Raw genomic sequence first — 19,082 nt, 5'->3', positions numbered from 1 at the left:
TGACCCTGACGACACGGGTTCGATCCCCACACAAGGTGCGGTGTGTTTATTTATTTGTTTTTTCCTTTCTTCCTGGGTTTACCTGCTTCATTTTCCAAAAACAGATTTATTTTTTTGTGTAGCCCACCACATAATGGCTTGGAAAATATCTGGCCCGCGGCCAAAACTAATTGCCAACCCATATCCTCTGAGAGTTCTTTGCCATGAGATGCCATATTAAAGTTCTCAGATTCTCTGGTTCTCTGTAGTTCTCTTCTATAGATCTCAGTTCTCCATGTGGTTCTTCGTAGTTCTTTTCTATGAATTTCTGTTCTCCATGTGGTTCTAAGTTTTTTTTGTATGTGGTTCTCTGTAGTTCTGTTCTAAAGTTCTCAGATCTTTCTTTAGTTCTCAGTTCTTTCTATAGTTTTCTGTTTTCTCACATCATTCATCACACCATCTTTATTTTTTTTTTGCCACACCCCTTCATGCTTTTAGCCCCGCCCCCTTCATATATCTGACAGTGTATTGCAGTAAAAGCTCCAGTTGTGTGTGTGTGTGTGTGTGAGTGAGTGTGTCTTTAAGAGCGGTGTGTAAGGGTGTGTATATAACCCCCCCACCACACACACACCTCAGTCTGAGGCTCCACAGAGCTCATCCCAACACCAGGTGAGTTCACACACACACACACACACACCTGCATCAGCTCAAACACTCTCTTACCTGCTTTACACTCTCTAAAACACACCTGTGTGTGTGTATATATATATATATATATATATATATATATATATATATGTGTGTGTGTGTGTGTGTGTGTGTGTGATTATATTTCTGATTATATATTTTGTCTCTTTAGGACGGTGAGTGGAGGCTGATGGACCCCTGGCTCTTCCTCGGTCTCTGTATTTGCTTCACGTTGAGCCCCACGCACAACACCTGAGCTGCTGTTTTGTTCGTTCGGCTCGCGTTACGCAAATACAGGTGTGCTGCAGGTACGGAGGACTGTGTGTGTGTGTGTGTGTGTGTGTGTGTTTTACACGGACAGCACTCAATCACACTTTAAACTACTACATTTGTCTTTATTTTATTGCCTGTTGCTGTTTTTTATTGTATTTATTGACCTGTTATTATTAAGTTGTATTTATTATTTAGGTGTTTCTAATTCTTACTAATTATTACTTATTATTTAGCAGTTATTACTAAATATGACATATTTAAGTATTGTTATTATTACTTAAATGAGAGCTTAAAAAAATAATACCATTATTATGACCCTATAAATGAAGGCCGTCTACTTTTGGGTTGTAATAACACCTGCATAAGCATGTTATAATCTAGTAGTATGTATATAAAGCAGCCAAAAGTGTTGGGACATCTTCTCATTTATTGTTTTTTTTCCCACAAGTCAATGGTATTTTGAGGAGTTTATCCAGCTTTTGTTGGAGTCTAACGTCCAGAGAAGACTAGATTTCTACTTGATTTTTTTTTTGACCAATTCGTTGTGAGAATTTGATTGCACTCATCCACATGTACAGGAGAGAGTGTGTAAGTGTGTAAAGAGAGTGCAGTAACTCCATCTATTTCAGCAATACTGCTTTACCACACACAGAGGATTTGGAAATTGCCATTTTCTATAGTTTCTTGAAAATTCCTTGTATATTTTGTACTATTTCAGGTTCTTTCTTCACCTGATGAGCTTAAATACACTAAAAAATAAATAGAAAAAGACTGGGGGTGTTCTAACACTTTGGTTAATATTATTTTTCTTATTATTATGGCAATAACTAAAAAAAACTTGGAAAGGAAATGATGGTCAGTCAGCTTAAAAAACAGTATGATGAAACTGGCACTCATCAGGACTGCATCGGGAAACTGCAAATTAACATTTAAAGCTTATCATTTAATGCTATATGATTCCTTATGTGTTCCTTCATAGTCTGGATCACTTCATTGAATGAGATAAAACATGTAATAAGAAGGTGTGTCCAAACTTTTGACTGATACTGTACTGTATACTAAATTCTACCTATTAAATTTAGTTTGATGGCTTTAAAATAATTTAGAAAACTTAACAGAATGTTAATCTAGTCATAAAAATCCAAATTTTGCTTTATAAATACATTATTTGATGGTTATAAATGTGTAATAAAGCCTCTATGTAGGTAGCCATTAAATTAATGATAACCAAATGATCTATATACTGTAACTGTTGCACCAAAAAGCCAAAAAGCTGTATAAATACTAAATAGTGGTTCTTCTCTTAGAATTTAACCCTTTTAAACCCTGCGTCCATTACAATGGACATCACATTTTCTTTTTTAATGTTATGTTGCACATATAACACACTAATTGATACTCATTGTTGTCCATCCAGCCAATTAACAAGTTTACAAGTCAATGAAACAGTAGCTTAGCCCCGCCCACTTCACTGAAATAAATAAAAAAAACGACAGCTCAGTCGTTAGAGTGTATCAGAACTCTAACTCTAAGACAATGAGGAAAAGTAATAAGAGCTATTTTTTGCAAATTTTATGTGATTTAGACACTTTAATCATGTTTATTTTAAAAAGGTCAAAAACAAATATAAAATAAAAATGTTAAACACACAGGCTTTCAGTACAATGGACATTAAAAACAAGTAAATATTTTAGTTTATAGAATTTACATGTAACTGGACTTTATATTAGAGTATTAGATTTTTATTTTGTGTGCATTACAGGCAGAAAATAGCATTTTTATATTTTTCCATTTCTGGAATATAACTCAGGTATGAAAGGGTTCAAAGATGGGTTCCGCCTGGTTTCAATCTACTCCCTTACAATGATGGTTCCTCTAGGTTTTTTTTAAAAGCAAGGGTTATACATGGAACTCAACGAACCAGTTGAGTCCTTAATTGCTTCTCTATCTGGTTAAATAATGGAGAATTAGTTTGATAGGCTATTAACCTCATAGCTTACCTAAACAGTGCAAACAGCAGCCAGAGCCTTCTCTACATATTTCCTTTTTTAATGTTGTGTTGCACATAACACATCAATTGATACTTACTGTTGTCCATCCAGCCAATGAACACGTTTACAAGCCAATGAAACAGTAGCTTAGCCCCGCCCACCTTACTGAAAAAAAAACAACAAAAAACAGCAGCTCAGGCATTAGAGTGTGTCAGAACTTAAAATAAAGGCCTATATCAAAAATAAAATACAAATGTTAAACACACAGGCTTTCTAAAACAATGGACATTAAAAACATTAAATATTTTAGTTAATTGGATTTAACTAGACTTTATATAAAAGTAGTAGATTATTCTTTTGTGTGAATTACATGCAGAAAACTGCCTTTTTTATATGTACATTTTTCCATTACTGGTATACAGTGTAACTCAGGTCTGAAAGGGTTAAAACATGGTTTCCACCAGATTTCATTCTAATCACTGAGAATAGTGTTTTTTTCTTTTGTAAAAGCAAGGAATATACATAGAGCTTAAAGAACCATTTGGGTTCTTTACTGGTTCTCTGTTAGATAGGCTTTTTAAAGAAACTTTTCACATGTGGTTTCATATATCAATATATCAACCAATAGAAACGTGATACTGAAACGTTAAAAAGTGCAAACAGCAGCCCGTGTTTTCTCTTCTGTAGTTTTAAACAGAATCAGTCTGTTTAATTGCGGGTTCTGCCTCTGCAGTCGTGCATTAAATCCACAGGTTAGTAACAAAACAAAGCAAGATCAAATATTACACATCAGACCTGTTCACTGTTCAGCGTTCACTGTTCACTGTGCGCTGAAGGCTTGGCCTCTGTAAGATATGCAAAACTCCAACTGACATCCTGGATCTGGAGCCAACGTTCATCCAGAGCTACAGTCAGAGTTTACTGCTTACTTTTTTATTTATAAATTTATTTATTTATTTTTATTTACGGTTTACCCCTCTATGGCATGATGTTGCCCTCAACAAACCATATGTCCATATTTTGGTTATTACACCATTCAATAACATAGCTTCTTTTTACGTATTTATTCATTTTAATTTTGTTTTTTATATATATTTATATATATAAGTATATATATATATATATATATATATATATATATATATATATATATATATATATATATATATATATATATATATATTATATATATTTATATATATTTTTTATATAATTCATGCCATAGAGGGTCCATATCTGGATTAAGTGTTATATTTGGCTTATTTGTCTTTTTTTGCCTTTTATTGCTGTGAAAATCAAATAAACTTGTTTAAAATACTATTAACATTTCCTTTTTTTAATTTTATTTGTTTTAACCCTCCTACTATCCTCAAATTCACTAACAATCTTTATTATCTGGATCAATATGATCCCAGCTATTTAAAATCCCTTTATTTAAAAAATTAAACAAACAAATTAGCAAAGTTTAATAGCCAGTCCACTAAAATACTGGTATAACTGGGCTGATATGATCAAATCTCCTGTTTTTAGTAAGAACCCTAAAGCAGAAAAGCTTCAGTAGTGTATTTTTCTGTATATTAACGTGTCTTTGGGGATTTCCGCTGGTGTAAACCAGCAGTGTGTTAAAGTTTAGTGCTATAAACAGCCTCTGCCTGACCCTCTGTACATATTTACTCTAGATCAGGTGTGAACTCTCCCAATCATCACCACCTATCCTCACACAGACAACACCTGACCATATCATATCACTACCACTGAAAAAGGTTATGAACTGAAAAACTCTGGAATATAATCAAGAGGAAGATGGATGATCACAAACCATCAAACCACCAAACTGAACTGCTTGAATTTCTGCACCAGGAGTAAAGCAGCATAAAGTTATCCAAAAGCAGTGTGTAAGACTGGTGGAGGAGGAGAACATGATGCCAAGATGCATAATTAAAAACTGTCCTTAAAAAACAACCAGGGTTATTCCACCAAATATTGATTATTTCTGAACTCTTAAAACTTTATGAATATGAACTTGTTTTCTTTCTTTGCATTATTTGAGGTCTGAAAGCTCTGCATCTTTTTTGTTATTTTAGCCATTTCTTATTTTCTGCAAATAAGTTTATAGAATAAACTATAGAATAGTAGTAGTTTATAGAATAAAACAATAATGTTTATTTTATACAAACATAAACCTATAAATAGCAAAATCAGAGAACATACTTACGTGCTGTATAACATATACGCTATACAGTGTATAGTATGGTATATTTCAAAAAGTATACAAAATACTGTATATAAAACACAGTGTACAGTATAGTATATTCCAAAATCTTTATAATATTATAGAGTGTATAATATCATACATATCATATTTCACAGTATTGCACAGTATATACTATAGCAAAGAATAGTTTAAAATCAATATAAACTTTATATAAATATAAACTAAATAGTTTTGAGGGTTTTTTTTTTGTTTTATACAGAAGTGATGCATTATAAATTACAGAAATATGTTAGAGTGCAGCCAAAATAATCAAAAATAAAGAAAACCTAAGTAATTTTTAAAAAGTTATTTGCATTGTAGCTCTGTAGTTTAAGCTAACGCTAATAAAGCTGAGTGATGGTTGATGGGGGAGGACTGGGCTGTAAAACACTCACTGGGTTTTTTTGCCTACGGCTGTAGATTAGATAGAAGAGACAAGACACTGTGTACCTGGCAGATGTGATCTCTCTCTCACACACACACACACACACACACACACACACACACACACTTACACAGCCATGCGTAAAGGCCATTGGTGGAGCAGATGCAACCTGCACGGGCTGTTCCAAACCGGTTCAAATTCGTCCTGAGGAGGATTAGTGTCCATGGTGACCTGAGGAAAACAAGCAGGACACGTCATTTAGTGCACACTGATTATTCACACTGACCAGCCCGGCGTCAGAGCTCACTAATGGACCTTTCACACCTGAGCGGTACATCAGCCGGGTCAGCGCACCACAACCAGAAAGCTGATACAATCATTTACACCAGCAATAAAACCTCCTACTGACCAGACAGCCGCTCACAGGAGACACATCTCCCAGACTATCAGACTATCAGTCTCTTAGTGCAGGAGAACAACTTACTGTATATACAGCTATATATCTCAAAAAAATCTGAATATCATTTAAAAGTTGCCTTATTTCAGTAATTCAAAGTAGTACAAAATGTGAAACTCATATATAGATGTATTAAACACAGAGTGATCTATTTTAAGCGTTTATTTATTTTATTATTGATGATTATATCTTACAGCCAATGAAAACCCAAAAATCAGTGTCTCAGAAAATTAGAGTATTATATAAGACCAATTGGTACTTTTAGCAGCAGTGTGGGCAGTGTGCCAAGTCCTGCTGGAAAATGAAATCTGCATCTCCAAAAAAAGTTGAGATGGTGTTGATCCACTGTGTTTTATTATCAAGTCTAAAGTCAGTGCAGATTTGTTTTCACACAAAATCTTACAGCACTTCATATCTTACAGCTTCCCTCTGCTACTGACAACAAATCTGACAACTTTTATGAAGATGCAGATTTCATTTTCCAGCAGGACTTGGCACACTGCCCACACTGCGAGAAGTACCAATTGGTCTTATTATATAATCTTAAATTTTTTTGAGATACTGTTTTTTAAAAAAAAAACTGAAGACACGAACTGCTTCATGTTTAAAGATTAATTTTAATCAATATTAATTTCACTTAATATTAATTCTAATATTATCTCCACACTGAGCTTAAAGCTGAAAGTTGTAAATCTTAAGTTTTATTTGACGCTGTTGCAGTGAAATATCACAGTAACAAATTTTGGCAATAGCCAGAACAACCGTTTGGAATGTCCTGAAGAAGAAAGTCATCACTGGTGTACTAAGTAACAGATGACAAACAGGTAGATCAAGAAAAACCACAGCAATTCATAAAACAGAAACATTGTGAGTGCTGCAAAGACCCTAAAATAACTATTACTGACATCAACAACAACCTCCAGATTGCAGGAGATAAGGTCTCCCAATCTACTGTTGACAGAAGAGTTCATGAACTACAGTACAGAGGCTTCACCAAAAGATAAAAACCCTATTAATGAGATGAATATAAAGACCAGGCTGGAACAAATATGTTCAGTCTCCAGCAGAAATAAAGGATTTAGCCTCTCTGATCCAGTACTGTTGGAGCTGCTGCAGGAGCGCAGTCTTCCTGATATGTAAATCAGTCATTTGCAAGTGAAATGGATCTGACTGTTACTGAGGCCTGAGGAAGCAGCTGCACTGATCAGGGTCAAAGGTCACAGGCAAACACCGCACTCATAAACCTGCTGCCGGAGATTCATTATTAACTGCTGTATCTATCAAACACACATATATTTACTATTTTCTAACATTAATACAGATATTAAAAACATAAAGTAACAGACACACTTTTCCATTCAATGTTTTTATTTTTATTGTTCCCGATTTTAAAGCCTAATTTAAACCCCACATTCTTTTTGTAGGTAGAGCGTTAAAACTGAGATTTTTAAAAACCTTTTTTTATATATTTTTGAGTAAGCAAAATCTGATTATCTGATCAGAATGTTGTTATTTAACATTGCAACACTGAATAAGCATATACCTATTTATTAAGAACAGATCTCTGAAACATTAAAACACCAACAATGAGAACAATGATCCACAGGCCTAAACATGGGTAAATTAGATTAAATGACTTTAATCGAATATAATTTAACATGCGTTAAGAATGTAAAATAATTTCTAAACAAACTTTCTTTTTATATTGAGCTTATAGCCCTTTTATAGCCTTTTTATAGCCTTTTTGTAAAACACAGTTTGATTTGTTACTTTGCTATATTGTGATTTTCACGCCATAGCTTTATATAAAATTAAGAAAATCGCCTACATCATAGACTATTTTCCTGAGCCCGACCCGACCCTGCCTAAGGAAAGTGGTGGTAAATCTTGGCTCGACTCGGGCCGGGTTGGGTTCTAAGCTCTAATGTGGAGTAATGAAGCAGTAACTTTAAGTAAGTCTAATTTGGTGCGAGTCTTAGGGACTTTAGAGCTCCTATGTTTCAATAAAAATGCAAAATATTTATATTTGACGACATTTATTGAGAAGGTATTGCAAAATGAAACCGATATGATATATTGCAATATCAATATTTTGTCCCACCCCTACACACACATCTATATCTGTATTAGTATGCACACACACATGCACACACACACACACACACACACACAAATAAAAAGCCCAATCATCAGTAGTCTATATGAGCTGATACTCTAAGCTGATCCGCTGCACTGTGGAGTTGTGGACTGAAGGTGGCGGTTTGATGGGATGGAAATGAGCTGTAATTTAGCAGGGAAATGAGCAAAGATCAGATCATACACACACACACACACACACACACTCCTCACACACACACACACACCTGCCTCTAGGCAAACAGATCCACACACACTGAGCAAACAAACACACTCCAACGGTGTGTGGGCTGAGCAGGAGGTGACCGGTTCTGTGGAGGAAAAGGGGGAGGGGCTATTATAATGAAACTGTCTGTATAAACCACAATATATATTCAGCCAAACTGACAAAAGTCTTAGGACACCAACCTACAGTCTTCAGATTATTTAATATACTTTAATATCAGACAAATATAACTTGAGTAAATATAAAAAGCACTTTTTAAAAGATGATTTTATTTATTAGGGAGAAAAACCTATCAAAACCTCAAAAATCTAGCGCTGTGTATATGAGTTTTCCCTCATATATATTTACTGTGATTATTCACACTTTTTGTAAAGCTGTGTTCAAATTTCACTACTAACCACAACCACCCTTGTGAAGGGGAAGTATACTTAAGAGCATTAAAAGTATGTTCAAATTAGGTTATGAAAATGTACAGTAAATATATGTTCTCTGTATTTTCATAAAATGTATTTTTAAGCACAATGCTTTAAATTATTAGTTGTGTTGATAGAGAAAAATGTATAGTGGCATTAAATACTGCTTATAGTTTTTCAGTAGCATTAAGGTGTACTACACAATGTGTGCATCAATACGCAACTTAGTACATGTACAATATATGCTCAAAGTGTATTAAAAAAAGATGTTTCAAAAACACAAACTTAAATCTACTTAAGCACAATTGAATGCTTTTATGTTGTATTCAAATACAGTATAGATTAATTACAACTGAAATATACTTGAAATATAGTTGCCATACGTTGTCCCAAAATAATACATGTAGTATGCATTTAAGTACATGTTTTAATTTTAAAAAGTATGCACTTTGCAAAAATATAGTACACGCTATGTACAATATATATCATCGTGTCCAATAAAACAAAAAACAAGTATCTCCATTTTTGTTGAATTTTAGTTTACTACATAATAGAAATACTTTAAAATGACCTGAAATAAACTTTTTTTTTTTACATTGACTTCCTTTGAAAGTTTAGAAGGTTTTTTCTCTCTCCTGTAAAGTTGCTGTTTTGGAGACACTTGTTTTTCATTGGACATCGACAATATGATATATATATATATATATTTATATATTTATTTATTTATTTTTTAAGCATACTATACTATACTATACTATACTATACTATACTATACACTGCACACTATATTCTATATGTTATAGAGTTTTTGGACTATACTAGGATATACTCTCTATACAATATCTGATCAAAAATTGATTTATGGCCAGAATTTGACCATTGATAAAAGTCTAGAAGACATTTAACATATATTGTGTATCAGCAGATGATCTCAAACAGTTTCTTACTGAACTCCAGCAAGGTGGAGTTGCAAGTGAGGGGTTTCTGATAAAGTGGCCACTAAATTTGTAACACATTTTACTGGCAATAAATCAAAAGGCCACCAGATGGCACCCCAGACATCCATGGGAACAGGTTTCAGCAGGTGGAGCTTTCCAGAAGGCCCAACAACACTATAAATACATGGTATATCTGTTTAAATAAAGTCTGTATGAAGTTTTAATGAATTGAAAAGTAAACCTGGTGTGGAAACATTCAAGTCTACCAAAGAACAGATCTCAGAATTTCTCAGAACTTCTGAAAACAGACTGTAATAAACTCTTTATTACTGAGCCACTCTTATTCACAGCAGAGCGAGTTGCTGACACTGGAGCTCTACAATAGGAAGCATGGCCTCTGGACTGAAAATGGACACAAAAACTTTTTTTGAACAATGCACAAAAGCACTCAACAGAAAGAAAAGGACAAAAGTAAGGTCAGCATAATCAAATGAGCACTTCAGACATTGGTTAAAATAGTTTTATGTTTGATTCTAAACTCATTTAGTCTGTTTTGGTAGCTCTGAAAGTTCTAGACACAGCTTTTATTTATTTATTCATTGTTCAAACTGACTTTCTGTTTGCAGAGAAGCAAACTAGCTATAAAAACCCTAAAGAAATCTTTAGATTTGTATTCTTTTGTCTATTCATTGTATTTAGACGATTCCAGACTATACAGAAATCCTATTTTCCAGTTTAATCACTTTATATTTCCACTTTTTATGCTTAAAAATGGCCTGTTTTGTTTAAATAGCATCAGTGCTTGTAAATATATCTACACTCATGCGCGTGGTGGTCTGGAAATGAGGTGTATTCAGTTAAATTTCTGGACTATTGCTATCTCTATCTTGCCAACAGAAAACACAGGTGCGCCACTGACTGATTTGAACCCTGACAACAGTCACAGGTCAGACGTTCATTGCTATCTTGGCAACGCAGGTGCATCACATGGACATGCAGCAGTACAGAACAGAATACTAAATAAAATGAAATCGCTGTTAACTGTTAAAAAAAGAGTTGTGATTTTCACAGCATTATTACTGTACAATGAACAAATTTCCTCTTTAAAACCTACAGTTTATAAAACAGCATATATAAGTTTTTTTTATATGTAGCTAAGGGTGCCATTTGGGTTCATGTTTTAAATGTATCTCCTTCAACCACAGATGCAGCGCCTCTTCTCTTCTGGTGGATTTAAGTATTTAAATATATATATATATATATATATATATATATATATATATATATATATATATATATATATATATATATATATGGAGTCTTACTTAATATCTCTGTTTACTGGATAGAGTGCTGAGCTTGTCCAGCTGAGGAATTGAACCCTGGTCCACCACATCGAAGGAGGTGGTGTTAGCCACTACACTACACCAACCATAGAGGTGACTAAAGTGATTCAATGATAAAACATTACAGGGATGTTCTTTAAATTATCTCATGTGATTGAGGGTCAACGTAAATATCAGGTTAAGTAAAATCACTATAATCAATATTAAACAACATCTACTGTGATCAGGAGCAAAAAATACCAGTTTAAAACACTACCACCTTTACCCCATACCACCCAGCCTAATCTCCCACAGTTCTGCTATTCTCTGCTCCGTCCAATCAGGGCGAGCGGTGGTTTCTGTGGCATTATGGCCGTGTTTTTGATGAGTCAGTGGGTCTGAGTGCCGGACAAAGGGCCGCTCCGGGCCCCACAATGGCCGGGGCTAATGCAGTCTTTCTGTGAGCGGCTGCTGAGTGTGCACCCTCGTGCCCCGGCCCGCGCCGAGCCGAGAGCATGCCCGCTATAAAAACAGCGGGGCGTCGGCCTGCCCGCCGCATTCATTATACCGGATCTGTCCCACATCAGTGCGTGAGTATCCACACCTCCACACCTCCACCCCGAACACGGGGGCTACACCTGTACCTGCACCCGGCAGCGTTGCCCTGACCTGACCTGTTCATAGATCTATATATCATCTAATTATCCATCTTTTTTTAACTGTGTTCATTTATCTGTTTACCTATTTATTATGTTTTTTATCTGTCTTGTTGTGGACATGTCTATCTGTCTAATGAATTGTCCATAAATCTATATAGCTTCCTTGAAGCAAACTTTCTAATTTCTAATGAGTCTATGTATCTTTTTAATTCTCTTTTGGTCTATGTATCTACATAATTGTCTATAGGTCTGTGTGTCTACTTCATACTATATAGGTCTGTGTGTCTACTTTATTCTCTATAGCTATGTGTATCTATTCAAGTATCTAAAGGTTTATGTATATAATTAATTCTCTATAGGTCTATGTATCTATTTCGTTTTCTATGGGCCTGTGTGTCTACCTAATTCTCCACAGTTCTGTGTATCTACTTTATTCTCTATAGCTTGACATATCTACTTTATTTTCCATATGTATCTACTTTATACTATATAGGCCTATGTATCCCCTTTATTATCTATAGGCCTATGTATCAAAGTATCTAGAGCTCTATGTATTCACTTCTTTGTTTATATGTCTATGTATTTACTTTGTTCTCTATAACTCTACATATCTACATAATTCTCTATAAGTCTATGTGCCTACTTAGTTTTTCTCTATAGGTCTATGTATCTACTTCATTTTCTACAGGTCTATGTATCCACTTTATTCTCTATAGGTCTATGTATCTACTTAATTCTCTATAGGTCTATGCATCTAATTCTCTATAGATATATGTATCTACTTTATTCTCTATAGGTCTATGTATCTACTCAATTATTTATAGTTCTGTGTAAATACTTAATTCTCTATAGGTCTATGTATCTACTTCGTTTTTTAGGTCTACGTATCTACTTTATTCTTTATAACTCTATACATCTTCTTTATACTCTATAGGTCAAATAATCTACTTAATTCTCTATAGGTCTACATATCTACTTTATTCTCTCTATGTCAATTAATCTACTTTGTTCTCTATAGATTTATGTATTTACTTAATTCTCTGTTATGTGTTTACCTTTTTCTATATAGGTCTATGTATATTCTTTATTCTCTTTTGGTATATGTGTCTACCTAATTATAGCTCAACATGTCATACAGGGAGTAAATGATTACAGACAGTAGTGATTACAGACAGTGACAATTACAGACAGTAGTGATTACAGACAGTGTTGATTACAGACATTAATGATTACAGACAGTAGTGGTTACAGACAGTAGTGATTACAGACAGTATTGGTTACAGACAGTAATGATTACAGACAGTATTGGTTACAGACAGTAGTGATTACAGACAGTATTGATTACAGACATTAATGATTACAGACAGTAGTGGTTACAGACAGTAGTGATTACAGACAGTATTGGTTACAGACAGTAATGATTACAGACAATATTGATTACAGACAGTGTTGATTACAGACAGTATTGATTACAGACAGTAATGATTACAGACAGTAATGTAGTGTTTGGCAGTAAGTTGATGGTGTTTGTGGTGCTTCTCTCTGGTAGAAAACTCAGTGAAGGACGGCAGCCATGAACCCGCAGCAGCAGATGGAGCAGAGGGGACAGTGCCAGTGGAGGATCACTGTGTTTGAGGAGGAGTATTTCCAGGGTAAAAGCTGCGAGTTTACCATGGAGTGCCAGAACATTCTGGACAGAGAATTCAGAAAGATCCGCTCCATGAAGGTGGAGAACGGCCCGTGAGTTACCTTTACTCTCACCTGAACACCCTCACTCTCACCTGAACACATTCACTCTTACCTGAACACCCTAACTCTCACCTGAACATCTTTACTCTCACCTGAACATCTTTACTCTCACCTGAACACCCGAACATTTTCACTCTCACCTGAACACCTTAACACCTTTACTCTTACCTGAACACATGAACACCATTTTTACTCTCACCTGAACACTCTAACTCTCAACTGAACACCTTTACTTTCACCTGAACACCTTTACTCTCACCTGAACACTCTAACTCTCAACTGAACACCTTTACTTTCACCTGAACACCTTCACTCTCACCAGAACACATTCACTCTCACCTGAACATCTACACAATCACCTGAACAACTTTACTCTCACCTGAACACTCTAACTCTCACCTGAACACTCTAACTCTCACCTGATCATCTTTACTCTCACCTGAACACCTGAACACCTTCACTCTCACCTGAACACCCTAACTCTCACCTGAACACCTTAACACCTTTACTCTTACCTGAACACATGAACACAATTTTTACTCTCACCTGAACAGCTTTGTTCTTACCTAAACACCTGACCACCTTCACTCATACCTGAATAACTTTACTCTCACCTGAACACCTTAATTCTCACCTGAACACCTTAACACCTTTACTCTTAACTGAACACCATTTTTACTCTCACCTAAACAGCTTCACTCTCACCTGAACACCTTTACTCTTACCTGAATAACTTCACTCTCACCTGAATAACTTCACTCTCACCTGAACATCTTCACTCTCACCTGAACACCTGAACATCTTCACTCTTACCTGAACACCTGAACATCTTCACTCTCACCTGAACACCTTCACTCTCACCTGAACATCTTCACTCTCACCTAAACGCCTTCACTCTAACTTAAACACCGTCACTCTCCCCTGAAGACCTTTAATTTCACCTGAACATCACTCTCACCTGAACACCTGAACACCTTCAATCTCATCTGAACACCTTCACTCTCACCTGAACACCTGAACATCTTCACTCTTACCTGAACATCTTCACTCCAGGGTGGAATAACTCTGGTTTTTAATCACAGTTTTTTCATGCATCTTGGCATCATGTTCTCCTCCACCAGTCTTACACACTGCTTTTGGATAACTTTATGCTGCTTTTTCAGAGGTTTTCAATTAGGTAAAATCAAAGAAACTCATCATTTTAAGTGCTCTCTGGATTTCTTTGATTTACTGATGTGTAAGCATAGTAAACTGTGTGTATGAGACGGAGTGTGTGTTGGTGTGTTAGAGCAGGTGGTTGCTCTGGTTTTATACAGACTGAACTGAGTGATGAACACCGAAGCCGAAGATCTGATTAACCGTCGTAATTAGAAACCCTGCCGAGTGTAGTGAGCGCTAATGAGAGCCAGCGCAGAGATAGTGTGTGTCACAGGCCAGCAGCTGCTTACTACAACACACACATACACACACACACACACACGCAGGAGCTGATAAGCTGATAATGGAACAGAGCAGCTCCATTCAGCCGCCTCACAGCATGTGATGTTTGCCTTTCATTTGTGTGCTGATCAGCAAAGCCTTTACTAGAGCCATATAAGGACACACTGCTTTGTGTTCATTATCACTCACACACACACACACACACACACACACACACACACACACACATACTACACACACACACACACCCCATATAAACCTAATACACTCTTCATACATACTATTAAATAGACTTAAGTACGTTTATTTTACCTAATTTATAATGTTATAATAATCTGAACAATAGAAATGCTCAAAAATGACCTGTTATTAAATGCAATTAAATATTTCTCTCTCTCTGTCTGTCTCTATCTCTCTCTCTCTCTCTCTGTTGCTAGATGGGTGGGTTATGAGTATCCTGAGTTTCAGGGTCAGCAGTTTGTGTTGGAGAAGGGAGATTATCCCTGTTATCAGGCCTGGAGCGGAAACAGCAGCTACAGGACAGAACACCTACTGTCCTTCAGACCCATCAAGTGCGCTGTAAGATCACCAGCAAACACACACACATACACACACACACACACACACACACACACACTGAATATACACTGTTAAATAAACTAAGTGCATACACACTATACACAATGCACATACACCCTATATACACTGCATACACACTGCATATTTACTCCATTTACACTGTATACACACTACATATACACTAAGCACATACATACTATACACAATGCATATACATTGTATAAACACTATATACACACTAAATATACACTGCATACACAGTACATACACATTGAATATACACAACATACACACTGCACATACACTATATACACATTGCATATATACTGTATATACACTCCATATACACAGAATATACACTGTATATACACTGCATACACACTGCATATACACTAAGCACATACATACTATACACAATGCATATACATTGTATAAACACTATATACACACTAAATATACACTACATACACAGTACATACACATTGAATATACACGACATACACACTGCATATACACTATATACACATTGCATATATACTGTATATACACTCCATATACACAGAATATACACTGTATATACACTGCATACACACTGCATATACACTAAGCACATACATACTATACACAATGCATATACATTGTATAAAAACTATATACACACTAAATATACACTACATACACAGTACATACACATTGAATATACACGACATACACACTGCATATACACTATATACACATTGCATATATACTGTATATACACTCCATATACACTAATTATACACTGCATATACACTGTATATACTCTACATTCACACTGCATTATACACTCCACATACACTGTACATACACTACATATACACTACATGCACAGTGCATACATACTATACGCAATGCTCTAAATACACACTCCCCAAATACTCTGCATAGACACTCCATACAAACTGCATGCACACTGCAAATATATTATACACACTGCATATACACTAACTGCATACACACTATACACACTACATATTATCACTCTCTAGAATAGAATAGAATAGAATTTCTTCAAAATGACCTAAAATAAATTATATTTATATTGATTTCCATTGAATGTTTAGAAGATTTCATATCTCTCCTGTAGAGTTGCTGTTTTTAAGCTACGTGTTTTTTAACTGGACAGCAATAGTGTACACTACATACAGCTTATACTACTACTACTACACACATACACACACAGCATACTCACTGTATATACACTATATACAGAGGAGATACACATCATATATACATTTCATTACTACACCTCTGTGTAAACACTCCTCACACTCTATATACACACACCACAAAGCCATGTACACACAGTATACGCTACTGTATACACAAATTACACCTTTCATCTCTTTCTCTCTCTCTCTCTTTTATTCTCTCTCTCCTGCAGAACCACAGTGACAGTAAGATAACGCTGTACGAGTGTGAAGACTTCCAGGGCCGTAAGTTCGAGATGTGTGATGACTACCCCTCCCTGCAGGGTATGGGCTGGTGCAGCAAGGAGGTGCCCTCTATGAAAGTCAACTCTGGAGCGTAAGTCCCGCCCCTTTACACACACACACATATACAAACATACACACATATACAAACACACACACCTGCTGTATTTGAACTTATCTGTACTACATACTAAAGACCTGTTTACCTTCTGACTAAAGACCCAGAGGAAGATCTGGACTCCAGCTATTCTATCAGAGCTTTAATGGCCTGATACAGTCTGACCTCATCTGTTCTCAATATAATCTGGAGTAATAATACTCTTATTGACACTTTTAAACTCTATTACACGTCTATTTCCTTTTTGTAAGTTGTGTTGCACATAACACTAACTGATACTCACTGTTATCCATCAGAATAAAGCATAAAATAGCCAATTATCAAGTTTACAAAGCTGACAAAACTGGAGCTTAGCCCCGCCCACTTCACTTTAAAAAAAATGGCAGCTCAGACATTGGAGCATGGCAGCACTCTAAAGCCAACAAGGAAAGTAATAAGAACTAATTTTTTGCTTATTTTTTTTGTGATTTAGACACTTAAATCATTTTATTTTACTGTGTGTGAATGGTTTCTGACATAAAAAAAACCAATTAAATATTTTATTTATTTGTATTTAACTGGACTTTATATTAGAACTGAAAGTGTTGACACAGCATTTCTAATGTAGCCCTAAACATATAGCTCACTTATTAATTCTAATGCTGAAACTTGGGAATGCTTAGGCAATAAACAGAAACTCTTATGGAGTCCCACAGGGCTCTATTTTAGGACCTATTAAATTGATGCTTTTAAGACAACAGTTTTGGATGAGATCTGACTGATTTTATTGTTGAATGTAATCAAATCCTCAAAGATTTGTAGATAGACTCAAATCCCTGGACTCTAGAGACAGTTACTTCAACAAAAGCAATACCCTTGATTCCAGAAGAAACACTAAACAAATCTTTAAAAAAGTCAACGTAAAGGTGCTTTACACTCACATTTCCTTAAAAAAAATTCTTTATGGAACTTTATGAAAGTATTTCCCCCACAATATGAAGTTTAAAGAACCAATAATACTGTATATACCATGAACATGTATCTAGACAGTTTTAATCCAGTTTATTTGATCCAATTTGCTGTACAGAACCTAAACCAAGGACAACATTGACTTTTTTCAATCTCTCAATCTCTCCACAGCTGGGTGGCCTACCAGTTCCCCGGATATCGTGGATACCAGTACATCCTGGAGAGAGACAGACGCCAAGGAGAGTTCAGAAACTACAACGAGTACAGCACCCAGGCCCACACCAACCAGGTCCAGTCTATCCGCAGAATCCAGCATTAAACCCCCCGAGAAACCCGTTTAACCACCTCCCACCAATCTCACACCAATGTACCCCAATAGACAATAAAGATGTTCCTAAAATTCTGGAAAAATCACAGAGTGGCAATTCTTTTGCTTTTTTAAATAAAGACAAATGCTTCCTCAACATGTGGACCTGATAATTGTGTCTAAGTCTCATAATGTGGTCAGGGCAATTTTAAGGCATTTAGGGGCCCCAAACATATATATATTTTTAGTAAAAAAATAGCAATAACGTTATAATAAATAACGTCAGATCAAGTTTAGCTCAAACAGCAAAGCAATGGTAAAAATAAAACACATCTTAACCATCATATTTACTGAAATGTAATATTGCTATTGGACCAAGTTTGAGGCAAAATGCGCTGCACCTCGTCTTTATCACAGCGTACAGAACTGATTTATAAAACTTCAATAAAAAGTTAGGTTAAATAAACTTAAGATCAGTAAGCACAAAAAAATAAAGTTAATCAAATATGGTCAAATATAAAGGATAGGTATTTTATTCTAATGTTAATAAAGACGTCGTGTTAAAGTCGGTGTGTTTGAATACTGCTGAACATGTTCCAGTCTGGTTGTATGCTACTATCAGTGACTAGTAGGAGGCGTCACCTTGAGGGGAATTTGCCTGTTGCACCAGGTCTGAATGTGGTAAATACACAGAATACAGCCATAACATTAAACCACCACCAGGTTAAGTCAGTTGCTGAAGTTGA

At 35.5% G+C, this 19,082-nt stretch overlaps 1 protein-coding gene across 1 annotated transcript; it reads left to right on the top strand.

The window, feature by feature from the left end:
- The first annotated feature begins 11,560 nt into the window (after nucleotides 1-11,560).
- Nucleotides 11,561-18,493, top strand: cryba2b (crystallin, beta A2b). Its single transcript, XM_022686665.2, has 5 exons — nucleotides 11,561-11,654; nucleotides 13,273-13,463; nucleotides 15,350-15,491; nucleotides 16,915-17,057; nucleotides 18,201-18,493. The coding sequence occupies exons 2-5, from the start codon at nucleotides 13,297-13,299 to the stop codon at nucleotides 18,346-18,348; spliced, it is 600 nt and encodes a 199-aa protein (XP_022542386.1). The 5' UTR covers nucleotides 11,561-11,654; nucleotides 13,273-13,296; the 3' UTR covers nucleotides 18,349-18,493.
- The last annotated feature ends 589 nt before the right edge of the window (nucleotides 18,494-19,082 follow it).

Source organism: Astyanax mexicanus, chromosome 11, assembly GCF_023375975.1.
Source record: "Astyanax mexicanus isolate ESR-SI-001 chromosome 11, AstMex3_surface, whole genome shotgun sequence".
In the NCBI taxonomy this organism is placed as follows: Eukaryota; Metazoa; Chordata; class Actinopteri; order Characiformes; family Acestrorhamphidae; genus Astyanax; species Astyanax mexicanus.
Note: the sequence above shows the minus strand (reverse complement) of the source record. Positions and strands in the feature narration are given on the sequence as shown.

Bases quoted from the DNA above. Each gene is read 5' to 3' on its own strand.
- cryba2b (XM_022686665.2), top strand. From the start codon at position 13,297: ATGAACCCGCAGCAGCAGATGGAGCAGAGGGGACAGTGCCAGTGGAGG. The intron at 13,464-15,349 runs GTGAGTTACCTT...CTCTGTTGCTAG, and splicing joins ATGAAGGTGGAGAACGGCCC to ATGGGTGGGTTATGAGTATC. The intron at 15,492-16,914 runs GTAAGATCACCA...TCTCTCCTGCAG, and splicing joins TCAGACCCATCAAGTGCGCT to AACCACAGTGACAGTAAGAT.